This window comes from Sus scrofa, chromosome 6 (genome assembly GCF_054392235.1).
Source record: "Sus scrofa isolate SSC_HxYL_T2T_F1_AM1 chromosome 6, Sscrofa_HxYL_maternal_Yorkshire_Landrace_v2.0, whole genome shotgun sequence".
Classification (NCBI taxonomy): domain Eukaryota; kingdom Metazoa; phylum Chordata; class Mammalia; order Artiodactyla; family Suidae; genus Sus; species Sus scrofa.
The window spans coordinates 94,066,927-94,081,590 of NC_139388.1; the positions used below are offsets into that span (position 1 = coordinate 94,066,927).

The 14,664-nt window shown below is 46.9% G+C and overlaps 1 protein-coding gene across 17 annotated transcripts in view; it reads right to left on the reverse strand.

The window, feature by feature from the left end:
- Positions 1-14,664, reverse strand: part of PHC2 (polyhomeotic homolog 2) — a 111,209-nt gene that overhangs the window by 26,299 nt on the left and 70,246 nt on the right. For all 17 annotated transcript variants that reach the window (XR_014807440.1, XR_014807439.1, XR_014807442.1 and 14 more), the window contains 2 exons: positions 4,484-4,914; positions 4,047-4,212 (listed from right to left, as the gene is read on the reverse strand). Coding sequence is in view for 11 of the 17 variants with exons in the window: in XM_084963772.1 (XP_084819898.1) it covers positions 4,047-4,212; positions 4,484-4,914 (597 nt within the window). In the remaining 6 variants the exon portion in view is untranslated. The remainder of the gene's footprint in view (positions 1-4,046; positions 4,213-4,483; positions 4,915-14,664) is intronic.

Sequence of the window (14,664 nt, forward strand, 5' to 3'; positions counted from 1 at the left end):
TATCCCCAACACTTCCACTCCAGGCCTCATCCTTTTTCTTTGTTTCCATGGTGTGCATTTTATTCCCTGATTGTTTACTCTGCTCCCTTTCTCTTTCCCCCATTCCCTTTCTCCCCACAGCCATACTATTTTTCAAAATTTCAAAGCCTTCTTTCATTGATATTCACATTTCCTCCCCCTTTCTGCCTTTGCATTTCTTACACTTACATTTTGCTTTATAAATGAAGGTAACACGAGGTTAAATACTCAACTTCTCTATTCCTCAAACATGCTCCTACTTTCCTGTCTCCATACCTGTATTTCACTAGTCCCTTCCGGAATGCCCTCTTCCCCACCTCCGGGTGTCCAAGTCTTACCTATCTCTCGAGGTCTAGACTCAAGAACAATGGTTGGCGAACTTTTTCTGTAAAGGACCAGATAATAAATATTTCAGACTTTGCAGGCCATGTGGTCTCTATTGCCACTGCTCAACTGTGCTGCTGTAGCAGGAAAGCAACCACAGACAACACTAAATGAATGAATGTGGCTGTGTTCTAACAATATTTATGGACACAGAAATTTGGATGTCATGTAATTTTCATGTATCACAAAATATCCTTTTGATTCTTTAAAAAAAAACATTTTAAAATGTAAAGACCATTATTGGCTCTTGGGCTATACAGAATCTGGTGATGTGATGAATCTGGCCCTTGGGATGTAGTTTGCCAATCCTTGCTCTAGAACAATGCCCGTCTGTCCTGATCACCTCTACTTGGCAGGAACTTTTTCTTTCTTAACATTTAAAGGACTTACCTATAATCCTGCTATGACATTTATCATATCTCATTTTTTTTTTGGTATTTTTTTTCTGTGCATTTCTCATCTTTTCCAGCAGACCTTAAGTCCCTGAAGGTAGTGTACAGACCTTACTTTTCTGTGGATTACCTCCTGTCCCACGTGATTTGCACAGAGCTGGAATTCAAACATCTACAAAATGAATAGCTCAATCTTGGGGGGGTTGACAATTGTTTCCTCTGCGCGTAACTTACTTTCCTCATGAGTTAGTACCTCAGGAGCAGCATGCTTTGTTATATGTGTATCATCTTGATTAGATTTCAGAAAGAGGATTTTTAAGAGCTTTATAGATAACAAAGAAAGGTCGGCAAATGCCAGTTCATTTAGGAGTTGTTGGATAACAAATGCTTGAACAAAGAATGTTGATTATCACCAACCTGCAGACAGGGCATGTGTCTTCAGTCAGATCCTATTCTATATTTCTATCATCAGCAAATTGGTTAAAGACAAAGGAAACACACTATATGATTTACGATGGCAAAGTTAAGCAGAGGCATTCATATAATGAATGACAAAATTCAGATATAAAACATGTCTGGTCCACTACTTACTCTCTCTGTGCCTCGGTGTTCTTATCTTTAAAATGCACATGATAAAAGTTCCTGCTTCAGGGGGTTGCTGTCAGGATTAAATAAAGGGATGCATATAAAACTGGCAGAGCAGACTCATTAAATGTGAGCTATTCACTATTAGCATTTTCTGGCTAAGCTAGAACTGTGGGCTAAATTCACAAGGTAACATTTAACAGATATAATTCATCATATTTCAGCGCAGATACAAACTGTACGAGTTCGAGATGGAGAAGACCTGAAGTGATCGTGGTCTATATCAAAAGAAAATGCAAGTAGTTCCTGTTGTGGCTCAGTGGTAAGAAATCCAACTAGTATCCTTGAGGATGCAGGTTTGATCTCTGGCCTCACTCAGGGGGTTAAGGATCTGGCGTTGCCGTGACCTGTGGTATAGGTCACAGACATGGCTCGGATCCCAGTTGCTGTGGCTGTGGCTGTGGCCGGCAGCTGCAGTTCTGATTCAGTCCCTAGCCTGGGAACTTCCAGATGCCATGGGTGTGGCCTTAACAAGAAAAAGAAAAAAAAAAAAAAAGAGAGAGAGAACAGAAACCACGAAAGCACAAATGGAAACAAAACCCAAACCCAAGCCCTCTGGGATTCAGGTGACACAGTGCTCTGGGAACCCATGGTATCATTCCCCTCGATGGGAGGAGTAACTGTGGGACCATAGGTGCAACGTCCTATTGAAGGAAGGTGAGGCAGTTACCCCTGGAGCCAAAGTCTGGTGCTACCCTTTTATATCTGCATGACCTGGAGCGTCTTTGAGCTTTTGTTTCCTCCTCTAAATAAAACAATCATATTTATCTCTCAAAGCTATCGGAAATGAGTAAAAGAAAACTTAGAACTTGGCAATAACTGACTCATTTTGCTGTACACCTGAAACTAATACAACATTGTAAGTCAACCACACTCCAATAAAGTTTAAAAAAAATTGGCACGCAGTAGGTGTTTGACAAATTTTAGTTCCTCTCTACCATACCATGCAGATCGAGGAGACAGTCCTGCCCCTGGAAGGGCTTATAAAGCTAGGTCCAGGTGCCAGCCTATGGCGACTAGGGGCTCTTTATATTTGGAATTAACGTGCTTCATTTTGGGGAGTCACGCTTTAAGGGAATTAGTGGAAAGGTGGAATGTGGCCAGAAAAGAATGATCTGCATGGGGAGGATGGGAGGTCTTGATATGTGATAGGTTAAAAAATGAAATAAATCTCAGATGTCTAGCCTGGAGATTTTCTCTTTTTTAATGAGGGAGGCAGTGGGGGAGAGGAAAGAGACGTGATAACTGTCTACAAACACTGTAGGGGATGGACTCGGTTACAATCCACAAGACAGACTCAGTGGTGGGAGTTCAGGAGAGCAGATTATGGCTTCATTTGAAGAGCAACTTTCTGATAATTAGGGCAATTCCAGAATGGAATGGGCTGCTTTTCAAAAGGGTGAGCCCTTCTCATTGCAAGTCTGTCAAGAGGATGCTGACCTTCTTACTGTCTTTTAATTTTTCGAACATTCCTTCTCCATATTCTTTGGCTTTCCTTTTCCTTGCTCCCATCCTCTGTTCTTATAGGACATGTATAATTCCTTTGTCCCCAAGTACTTTTCTTCTCATTTTTCCTCGTTCAGCGCCCAAACCCTTCTCTCTTGGCTCTCCCCGTTCCCACTCCCAGCACACATTTAGTCAGTCCAATGTTGGCACTGCCTTCCCGAGTGGTAGGCGGCCCACGGCTCAGAATGTCACGGAAATCTGGGCCAAGTTGCTGTGCACACTGGCAGCAAAGGTAAGGAAAGCAAACGGATTGCCGCGGAGGCAGTGGCACTGCTGTGACTCTCCCATCAGGGTAGAGGGATCCAGCAGAAGCTCTTAAAACCCAGGTCTTGGAGAAGCCCGACTGTCACTGAGCACTCACAGAAGAGGGGGGTGTCCCAGAGCTAAGTACCGTGACTTCTAAGATGCTTTCCATGAGCTGCACTCACTCTGAGTCCCCCTCTAGCTCCCCACAGGCATTTCACTCAGCTTCGTGCAATGCAGCCATCTTGCCAGCTGCAAGAGGCCTTCAGGGAGTTCCCGTGGTGGTGCAGTGAAAATGAATCCGATTAGTATCTGTGAGGATGCAGTTTGAACCCTGGCCTCGCTCAGCTGTGGTGCAGGTCACAGACATTGCTCGGATCCCACGTTGCGTGGCTGTGGTGCAGGCCAGCAGCTGCAGCTCTGATGTGACCCCTACCCTAGCCTGGGAACTTCCATATGCCACAGGTGCAGTCCTAAAAAAAAGAAAAAAAAAGAAAAAAAAAAAGAACATCCTCAGACCAAGCAAAGCAGAGGGTTGAGACAAACAGATACCTGTGGACTCTCAACCTGCCACATGGATATGTGGATGCGTTTGACATATCCAGTGAGGATGAAGGCCTCATCTGGAACTTTCGATTCTCCTTTTCTTTTTCCATCCTTTTATAGCTTCCGAGTCCCCTTTATCTTTGCTTCATATTCTCACTCCTCCCTCTCTTTCTACCTACCTGGCTTTTTTCTTGCCGCTTGGGGCTTGCGATAGTTTCCTTCCCACTCTAGATGCCCAAGTGACATGTGCCAGAGGATGGCAAGGAAGGCCGACTCTCTCCCCTCCCCCGAGGGCCCCGCTACACCTCATACCGTGAGCCGGGGACTGCTGGATGTTGGGACTCTTGGGCACAGGCAAGCCACCTGGCAGGGCAGTGACGATGGCTTGCTGATGCGGTGATGGGCCAGACCGCATCTCAGGCACACTCTTCTCCCCAGGTACCACTTCCTTCCAGTCATCGGGGGTGCACTGCTGGGGCTGTTAAAGGGCAGGACAGAGATGATTTTCTCGTGAATGGCCTCTACATTCCTGGGCACGTCCCCTGTTTCCGTGGAGCTTGGGTAGAAGGCAGGGACATTAAGATTCAGCCAGCCCCAAATTAGGGAGAGGCCCCTTTTCTTTCCTGGAGTCCTTGGAGAGGACTTCAGGGCTCAGCCCACCCAGAAACACATCCAAAGCGGGGACTGTGGAGCTACTTGAGCTGTGTGCTCCCCCTTTGTTCCCTAGACCTTGGGATCAGCTTACTCACCACCGGTGAAGCAGGCTGTAGTTGTAAGATGACAGCCGAGGCATGCTGGAACCTGCGTTGAGGGGTGTGGGGCAGGCCCTCAGGATATCCATTGTGAGGCCCAGCATCTGGCGTGGGAGGGTGACACTGCTGAGTGCTGCCAGGCTTGTGCAGGTTGGCAGAGGGGCACTGGAGAGGCAGAGTGGATGTGACGGGGCCCAGCGGCACAGGGTGGGCTTCGGAGCTGGGCTGCAGGGCCAGGCTCGGAGGCACCGAGGCGAGCTGGGTGTGGGACTGGGCTTGGAGCGCTGGCCGTGATGGCTGGGGTGGCGGCTGCTGCTGCTGCTGCTGCTGCTGCTGCTGCTGCTGCTGCTGCTGGATCACAAACTGGGGCTGCAGGTGCTTTGAGGATGACTGGGAGAGGAGCTGGTGTGGCTGTAGTTGAGCATAGGCTGAAGAGGGAGAGACCAGGTCAGGCGGCACGGCTCGGCCTCGTCTTCTGCCATGTCCCCAGCTGTGCTCCCTCCCACCTCCACGTCTAGAAGGGTTCCTAAACTCAGTATCTCTTGCTTTCGCCTTTCACTTAGAACCTGGCCTGGCCCTTGCCATGGCCCAGTTTTCTCTCTCTGTTTTCTTACTTTCTTCCCAGGCTGAAACATTGGGCTCTTGGTGGTCCCTCAAAGCCCAGTGCAAAGCTCGCCTCCTCTGTGAAGCCTTCTTTGATCAATCCAGCCATTTAGAGAAACACTGGATTCTGCAATGTGCTATCTTCTCCCTCCCCTCCGTGCCCTTCACTTGCTTTTCTCTGGCCTGCAACAGGTGCAGCCTCTCGTCACCCAACCCAGTTCTGTAAGCCTGGCTCTTTTTTCTTTTTCTCACTGCACCTGTGGCATGTGGAAGTTTCTGGGCCAGGGATCAAACCTGCACCACAGCTGTCACCAGAGCCACAGCAGTGACCATGCCAGGTCCTTAACCCAACACCAGGGAACTCTAAGGCTAGTTCTTATTCACCCTCCCGGCTCTGCACAGGCTGGACCTCCTCTAGGGAGAATCAGATGCACACACGGCCCTCAGATGCTGGTGGGAGGACTACCAGTTTCTGCTGTCAGTGTGGGACCTTGGGCTAGCTGCCTAACCTCTCCAGGCCTTAGTTGCCTGGTCTGAAAATTAAAAAGCAAAAATAATTCTTACCCAGAAAGTTGTAAGGGTGAAAGAAGAAAAAAAACTGTGTGAATAAAGGGAGGGAAAAATAACCTAATGTGCATAGCAAGTGCCTGGCACATAGACATGGTCAGTCATTTCTAGCTATAATTAAAATTACTACTTCAGTCTTGGTTTAGGTTCTCAAAGTATCCTGGGCTCGCCTTTTTCATCATGATGTTTCTTAGCTGTCTTGCAGATCATGAACCCCTGGTGATCAGAAACTATCATGTATGTCTTTATCTAGAACCTCACATGATGCCTAATATTAGATGGGGGCTAAATAAATAAACATATTATCCTGTGCTGGCATTCACGTGTTGCCATTTGCTGCTTGCCCTCTCTTCTTCCATTTTATTTTATTTTAAATGATTTTTATTTTTTCCATCATAGCTGGTTTGCAGTGTTCCGTCAGTTTTCTACTGTGCAGCAAGGTGACCCAGTCACACATACACACACACATTCCTTTTCCTCACATGATCATGCTCCATCATAAGTGACTAGCTATCGTCCCCTCTTCTTCCATTTTAACCAGGCTGACTCATTGAGCTGCAGATTCTTAGGCTTTCTAGTCATCCCTCCAGGGTCCAGCTCACGCCTTATAGACAGCAGGGACTGTGGAAATTCAGCACAGGGAGCAAAGGTCTTCACACTGCTCACACTCTGTCTAGTGGCATTCAGGACAGCTAAGCGTCAGGGCTGCTCAGCTGAATCAGTCCTGCCTGAAAGCCATCCTCCGCAGAGGCTCCCACAGCTGGAGGGCCAGCAGAGGCAGGCTGTGCCATGGAAGTACACAGAGGACCACAGCTGGAACCTCACACTTTTTTTTTTTTTTTTTTTTTTTGTCTTCTTAGCACCACACCCACGGCATAGGCTAGGGGTCGAATCAGAGTTGTAGCTGCCGGCCCACGCCACAGCCACAACAACATGGGATCCGAGCTGCTCTCACGACCTACATCCCAGCTCAAGGCAACACTGGATCCTTAACCCACTGATGAGGCCAGGAATCAAATCTGCGTCTTCATGGATGCTAGTCAGGTTTGTTACCGCTGAGCCACAATGGGAACTCCCACAAATGGGTTTTGATAACCAAAGGCTCCCAGCTAATAAGGGGAATGCAAGTTCTGGGTCCTGAGCTGACAGGTGCAAAGTAAATAGACTTCAGAGAGTTAGGGGAGGTACCTTCTTTCTTGAATGTTGTCTATTTACTCACAAGTTTCCAACGCTCTCATCACAACCCAACATGGACTTCCAAGCAGAATGCCAATGGGAATGGAAAGGAAAGGACAGAAACTAGAGGTGTTAGGGAGAAACAAAATATTCTTTGGAGACCGACTGTTGAAGGCAGTGAAGGAGGCGGGGGCGGGGGGGGGGGGCCCATGGGCTGCAGCCTGGATGGCAGTGAATGATGGGAAATAGGAACTTGGGCAGTGATGAGGCTTTGAGAGAAATGTGCAGGGGTTGAAGTGATGGTAGAATGGCATTTGGTGATTACAAATTTCCCCTGATCCCAACCTATGCCTTGTCTCCTAGTTTTATGCTGAATGGCTCAAAACTTAACAATCAGGAAAAGACTGTTAATTGGCCAAATGATCATCAGAGATTCTTTTAACATGACCGTTGTTAATACCCAAGAGATACGGCAGATGCCACGTAGTGCCTGGCTGGGCTCTAGCAGCCAAAACATCTGCAGTATGATGGGCTCACTGAAGGCTCCAGTAAAACTTTCCCTCCCTTATTACAAAACCATGAATTGCTGCCCTGGGAACAGTCTAGGGGCTGCCGATCTGAGCTGAGAGTGGGAGGTGGTGCAGGTCAGAGAGGCTGAGAGGTCAAAGGCCTGTCCCCATTACCCACCGGCTGTGTGGCCTGAGACATGCGCTTTTCCTTCCCAGGGCATCAAGGTTTTATTTGTGAGACAAGAGGTTTGGGCTAGATGATCACACAAATCTCTTCCAGCTCTACAGTCTGATGGGGTGACAATCATAGGAAGAGAGTTTAAAATTCAAGGTTTAGGAGTTCCTGTTGTGGTTCAGTGGGTTAAGAACCTGACTAGTATCCATGAGGATTCAGGGTTGATCCCTGGCCTAGCTCATTGGGTTAAGGCTCTGGCCTTGCTGCAAGCTGCGGCATAGATTGCAGACGCAGCCTGGATCCCGTGTTGCTGTGGCTGTGGCGTAGGCTGTGGCATAGGCTGCTGTGGCTGCAGCTCCCATTCTACCCCTAGCCTGGAAACTTCCATATGCTGCATGTGCGGCCTTAAAAAAAAAAAGAGAGAGAGAAAATTCAGGGTTCATAAGGTGGAAAAAGGAGGGTTAGAGAAGAAGAAGCTTCTAGATCTATAGAGCATAGAGTGTAGCAGGCACAGTACACACTTGTTTGTCAAGATTGCAGGAGGCAATTTCGGGCCTCCTGGCCCTGGGTCACTGGGTCTCCCCTCAGTCCCACGATCTCTCCCACTCTGTGCTGCTTGGGGGAAACCGAAGGCCATTGTTTTAGAACAAATGATGCTAAGGTTGGCAACAAAGCTCATGAAAGCTTAGAAGTTCATAGATCAAAGACCCCAGGGTACTTTTGGGAGGCAGAGTGCACATCCTTAACCTTTTGAGGTTAATAAAAAGTGAAGACCATGACTTAACTCCAGCCCTATCCTGGGTCACATTCCTTTCATTTAAAGTTTTCTAACAGCTTTCTAATGGGCCTTTCTGATTCTAGTTTCTGCTCTCTATAATCCGGTAGATTGATATATCTGGTAGATAGATGGCAAATTAATCCTCCTAGTGCACAGATCTGATCCCTGATTAGAAGCCTTCAGGGACTCTCCTTTGTCTGTGGTTGTCTAAGGATCCTGGCATTCAGGATCTTCTTATAACATAAACTGACCTTTTAGTTTTTATTATTTCTTTGATCCAAGCCATCTTTACAGCTCACTGCCCGCTGTACAGAAGCTTGTGCCTTGTCTCATACAGTCTTGAGCACCATATATCAAGTTCTCGTCATCCCTTTCCTGCCACTGATCAGCAGTGGGAGGCTGAGCAAGTTACTGGACCTTTCTGTACCTCTGTGTCATCATTAAAGCGGGGGTAACGATGACACTTATAACTCATAGTTATCTCAGTAAATGACTCATCACCTTTGATAGGCAGAAGTTATGATTCATTTGTTTCTTCCAAAGCACCTGGGATTTGGCAGAGGCTCAGAAGGTACTGCTGAATGAATGAATGAATGAACAGTTTGTTTGGCCCACAGAACTTTTTCTCTTCAGAGCCCGAATATGAATGAGATGGGCCTGACCCCAAGGTTGATTTTGGTTTTATCAGCACTCTGGTTTATGGCAGACCTGTCTGAGTCTAACCTCTGCTCCGCACCTCCCTGCTTCACTGTCACCTACCTCAACCACTCTCCTCATTGTCCCAACAACATCACCTCCCCTTGTGCCTTTTTGGAATGAATTTCCTGGGATGCCCTCCTTCTGCTTCAGTGATCTTAGGCATAAGTTTCTTTGGCCCAGGCTCAGCTCATGTTTTCTCTCTTTGCCTTCACTCTCAATTGCGAGTTCTCCTTCAGCAGTCCTGAATGCTTTTTTTTGTTTGTTTGATTCATTTGGATTTTACATGTGCTATCTCGTATATGTTATTTCATTGATTCTTAAAAATGGATCCTTATCCCTCCACCCACATTTTAACAACTTTTTTTTTTTTTTGCTTTTTAGGGCCACAGGTGCGGCATTTGGAAATTCCCAGGCTAAGGGTTGAACCGGAGCTGCAGCTGCCAACCACAGCCACAGCCACAGCAACACAGGATCTGAGCTGCATCTGCAACATACACCACAGCTCATAGCAACACCAGGTCCTTAACCCACTGAGCAAGGCCAGGGATCGACCCCCACATCCTCATGGATACTAGTCTGGTTTGCTATTGCCAAGCCATGCCAGGAACTCCACATTTTAACATCTCTTGAACTGGGATGCATATTACAGTTGATGGTGGTTTAATTGGTAGTGCTTTTCTTTCACAGAGGTAAAAAAAAAAAAATAATGGCGCATCTTACAGTCAGCAGCGTATTAAACTGGAATACTTTTATGCATTTGTATTTTTATTGCCTATCTATCCGACTAGACTATACGTTCTTTGAGTCAAAGACTTGTCTTATGTTTCTTTCTTTTTTAAACTTAAAAGATGTGTTTCAACTGAAGTATGGTTTTAACTGAAGTGTGTTTCTTTCCCCTTCCACAATGTCCACATGGCCGTAGGTGCTTAGCACTATCTGCTGCTGATCATGGTGAGATCAATGAATTCTCCTGCCTCTTCCACGCCCTCCTAGCTCAGCACGGGGTGAAGGCAGGCACTTCCCACGGAAGCCATGATACCAGAGGAGGCCATGTCCCTCTTCCCTACAGCTAGGATAGGGCATATCCGTTTATGACTTTTTATGTTTTATTTATTTTTATCTATTTTTTTCTTTTTTGCTTTTTAGGGCCGCAATTATGATACATGGAAGGTCCCAGGCTAGGGGTCCAACAGAGCTACAGCTGGCAGACTATGCCACAGACACAGCAATGCTAGATCCAAGCCACATCTGCGACCTACACCACAGCTCATGGCAACACCAGATCCTTAACCCATTGAGTGAGGCCAGGGATCAAACCCGTATCCTCATGGATACTAGTTGGGTTTGTTACTGCTGAGCCAAAACAGGAACTCCCAGTTTATGAAATGTTAGTGCACAGAAATCTCTCTGGACCTATTTTTTCCTGTGGTCCAGAAGCTTTATTTCTCCTTTGCACTTATTTTGGCTGCCCCATCACTGCTTCTAAGGAACACTGGGGTGGTTCCGTGGGCCCTCAGCCACAATTTTGGAAGGCCTCATCAGCGCTTTCCGTTAGAGCGGAGGAGGGGCAGGCCTAGGGCCTCCACGAATTAGGGCCTGGCTCAAAGGAGAGACCCCAGGCAAGGCTCATCTTCCGTCTGGTGCTCTAACCTTGACAGCCTCCTTAGAATTTGAAGAGACCAATTCACTGTTCCCCAAACAATGGATTGTTAGCAACAAGAGGATTAAGGTCTCCCGTGTAGGAGGGCTGGCTGTGAGGGATTACTGGCACACCCCCTTCCCTGCATCCTCTGCCAGAACTTATCAATAATGGATCTCAATTGATCTCGAGGCTTTAGGTATGCAGGAAAGAGCTCACGGTCCAGAAATGCTGGGAATCTTGTCTCAAAGTAACTGGGAGCTGCAAGCATCCAGGGGTAGGTTTGCTCAAACATGTGTTTTTTGCTGATCTGCAATACTTGACCAGAATGTGGAGTTACCTGGACTAGAGGTGAGGTGAGGCTTCCTGGGAGAGAGAAATGGCATTTTTTACTACTCACCACTCTTCAAGGTTTAGAGAGTTAAGTGAAGAGCCATTTTCAACCATTCATTCACTCAACAAACATTGCTAAGCACCTACTACAGGCTAAGTGCTATGTTTGCTGCTGGCTAAAACATGGTCCCTGGAAGGGGTTACAGTTTAGTAAGAGACAGCTGGTAAACAGATACTCTTGGCATAACTTGGTAAATGTTATGACAGGATGTAAGCACAGAATATTGAGGCATGGAAGAGGGGATTCAGTTTGGGAGAGAATGCAGAAAAGGCTTCCTAGAGTAAGCGTTCAGCATGATTCAGAGTTAGGAAGATGATGAAAGGAAGAGCATGTGAGAAGACTTAGAGGCGTCAAATACCAAGGTGCATTCAGGGACAGACAGGGCTTTTTGCACAGCTGAACCCGGGGTGGCTATGCAAGAGGGGTCAGAGAAGAGGCAGTTTTGGGGTCGAAATTATGCCATCATCCTCCAGAGGCTGCTCATTTCCAAAGACGTCTCATGTGATCAGGCTGCAGGAAGAGACCTGAGATTGAGGTTGACTCTAGAGATCACAGTCTCAAATATACATCAATAGACAAGGAAGCTCCTCTTAGGAAAACCTAAAGCAATAGCCACGTGAATTTTCCGAGGTGCAGTTCTTCCAGGCTGAGAGCTAGGAGGAATATAGGGACAGGGAGGATGGTGCCAAGGGAAGTGTCCCCACAAAAGGAAATAAGTTTACCAAAACGGGGGCACTCCACGGTGGTCTGTGTATGCCTTAATATCTCCAGACCTGCTTGGCAGCTACCTGGCAAAACCATCGAATAGCCTCTGTGAGCAGGATTCCTTATAAAGCAGCTCACAGCATTAAAAAAGAAACCAGGAGTTCCCGTCATGGCTCAGTGAACCGACTAGGAACCATGAGGTTGCGGGTTCGATCCCTGGCTGGCCTCACTCAGTGGGCTGGGGATCTGGCATTGCTGTGAGCTATGATGTAGGTCGCAGACACGGCTCAAATCCCACGTCGCTGTGGCTCTGGCGTAGGCCGGCAGCTACAGCTCCAATTAGACCCCTAGCTGGGAACCTCCATATGCCGCAGGAGCGGCCCTAAAAAAGGCAAAAAAAGAGAAACCACCCATCCTTGGCAAAGGGGTGAGAATACAGCATAAGAGGCTAAAGACACAGGTTTTAGAGTCAGATCTGGTTTGAATCTTGGTTCTGCTACCTATAGGCTTTGCAACTTAAGACAACTTATTTAACCTCTCTGAATCTTCACTACCTGTTCGGCAAATAGGAATACATATTTCATAGAGTAGTTGTTAGTATCAAATGGAATATTATGTTTCAACCATGGAGGAGAGTTTCACTGCCTTTTGTCGTACTTGGTAGATGTTCAAGAAATGGCAGCTTTTCTTAAAATGCTATCTGTATATTGCTTTGAACTTCTCAAAGCATTCTTTTCATTTGGGTCTCATTTATTCTTTATAATCAGCCTCTGAGGCAAATGGGAAGTGTTCCTGTTTCACAAGCAAGGGCTGAGCTGTTTCTGAGAGACTTCTACAGTGCAGCAGGCTCAGGGAAAACTGACTTCAGTTGACAGAGGAGGCATGGTGCCTTGCATCTCACACATGCTCAAAAAATGCTGACGGGCGAGTGAATGGCACAGCCAGCAAGCACAAGTGCAAACAGCAGGCAGAGCCTTAGGTGGAGGCTGCTGAGAACTTTGGAGGTAATCTTGGAGGGATGGACAGTGAAAGCAGAGTGTTAGGCCAGAAGGCGGGAAGTAAGAGGTCAGTGCAGGTCAAGTAAGTCACAAGGGGGTGGGAGTGGGGAAGGAGAGGCAGGGGATCTGTGTGAAGAAGCTGTGAACAATTAGAGTGGTTTAAGGGGCAAGTGGGGAGGGGTCTCTGAAGGCCCCCACTCCAGAATCCCAGTCAGCCTGTCCGAAGTCATTAAGGCACTAATTATGGACTCCTTCCTACAGGCTAGGCATTGTGACTGATGGCTCCTAAACAAGAAAGGAGAAAGTCTTTGAGAAGGTGATTCTGGAAGCTATGAGCAGGATGTTGGGACAGTCAGTTTTAAGCCTGGTACAATCAGCAGGCCTTAAGCAAAGCTGGGAGCCTACCTGGAGGACGTATGGTCAGAGCCTGGTGATAAACTGGGCAGTGGTGGAGGATGGTAATGAGAAGGAAAGGGAATTGAGATCTACCATGAGCCTCCTCCGCGCCGGTCACTTTGCAGGCCATTCATTCATCTTTACAGCATGTTGTACGTATAATGATTCTTGTTTTACAGATGAAGAAATCCATTCTACAGAGATTAAGTAACTTGAGGATGGCCATAAAACTAGCAAGAGACGAAGTTGGGGTCTGAAAGCAGGTCTAACTCCAAAGTCCATGCTTTTCTCATTGCAATGCTCTGGCTCCCTGATGAAGGACAATGAAGTCCAAACAAGCCTCCGGATTGTAAGCCGGGTTCAGGAACAGCTGAGGACTGCGGACAGTGGTCAGGAACCAGGAAGGGGGGTCCTTTCTGTAGAGCAAGATTTCTGGGGGTTTGTTTTTGTTTTGTTTATGAATCTCCAAATTTTAAAATGTGTATGTGGGTGGGGTGATATCCACGTGGGAACATCCTATATTCTGCTGGGAGTCTCCAGGGAAAGGGCAGGACAGGGATGGACGCATGTCAACAAGTCATCTGCTGACAGGTGGCAGGTGGGAAATGTAAGAATAGACAAGCTCTGCCAGAAGGAAGGTGTTGGAGTCAAATACAAGGGGGCACAGACTGAGTATTTTGGGCGTTTCATAGCTAATGGTCGCAGAGCCAGGGAAAAGCCAGGAGCAGCAACATCCACCTACCCGTACAGATGGTCACACACACACACACACACACTCACACACAGGGCTGCTCTGGGTGTAGGTGCCTCCAAGGGCCAACGGAGATAATCTCCCTTCAGTTCCCTTCTGGAATCTTACTCATTTTTCAAGGCACGACTCAAATTTCCACAACCCCTCCTAGAATTTACACTTGTTCGATACTCTAACTCCCATATGGTTGGCATCATGTTTGGCACATAATAGGTGCTAAACCAATATCCGCTGAGCTGAACTGAACAATTAAAGAGAGAAAAGCTATGTGGAGATGGTAGCTAATTATTTTTTTTCCCTGAGTCCTATCGTCTTCATTTCAGAGATGAATAATGATTGTTAGGATTAAATAAGATATGTAGGTTAGGCATTCAATACAGTGCCTGGAACATGGTTGTTCATTAACCAGTAATTATTATTATTAGCTGGCAGCAACCGTGGAAGTAACATCTTAGGAGCCTAGGGTGAAGGATTTCAGGAAGAAAGGAATGCTTCACAGTGCCAAAGCACAGTCTACTCTCTCTCTCTCACACATGTGCGTGCACACACATGCACACACATGCACATTCACAGTATCAAGCAAATGTTAAGCAAAACACTCCCCCATTGATATCTGCTGGCTCCCCCTTGCCTCCCCAAACCAGGAGGAGATGCTTAGTAATCTAAATCCAGTCCTAGAGTGAATGACTGCAATGACTTTCACGGCTGATTGCATGATTTTAACATCAAAATTGTTGGGGATTTGATTCCAGCTAGATGACAGGCCCACCCGTATGTTTTGGTTTCTG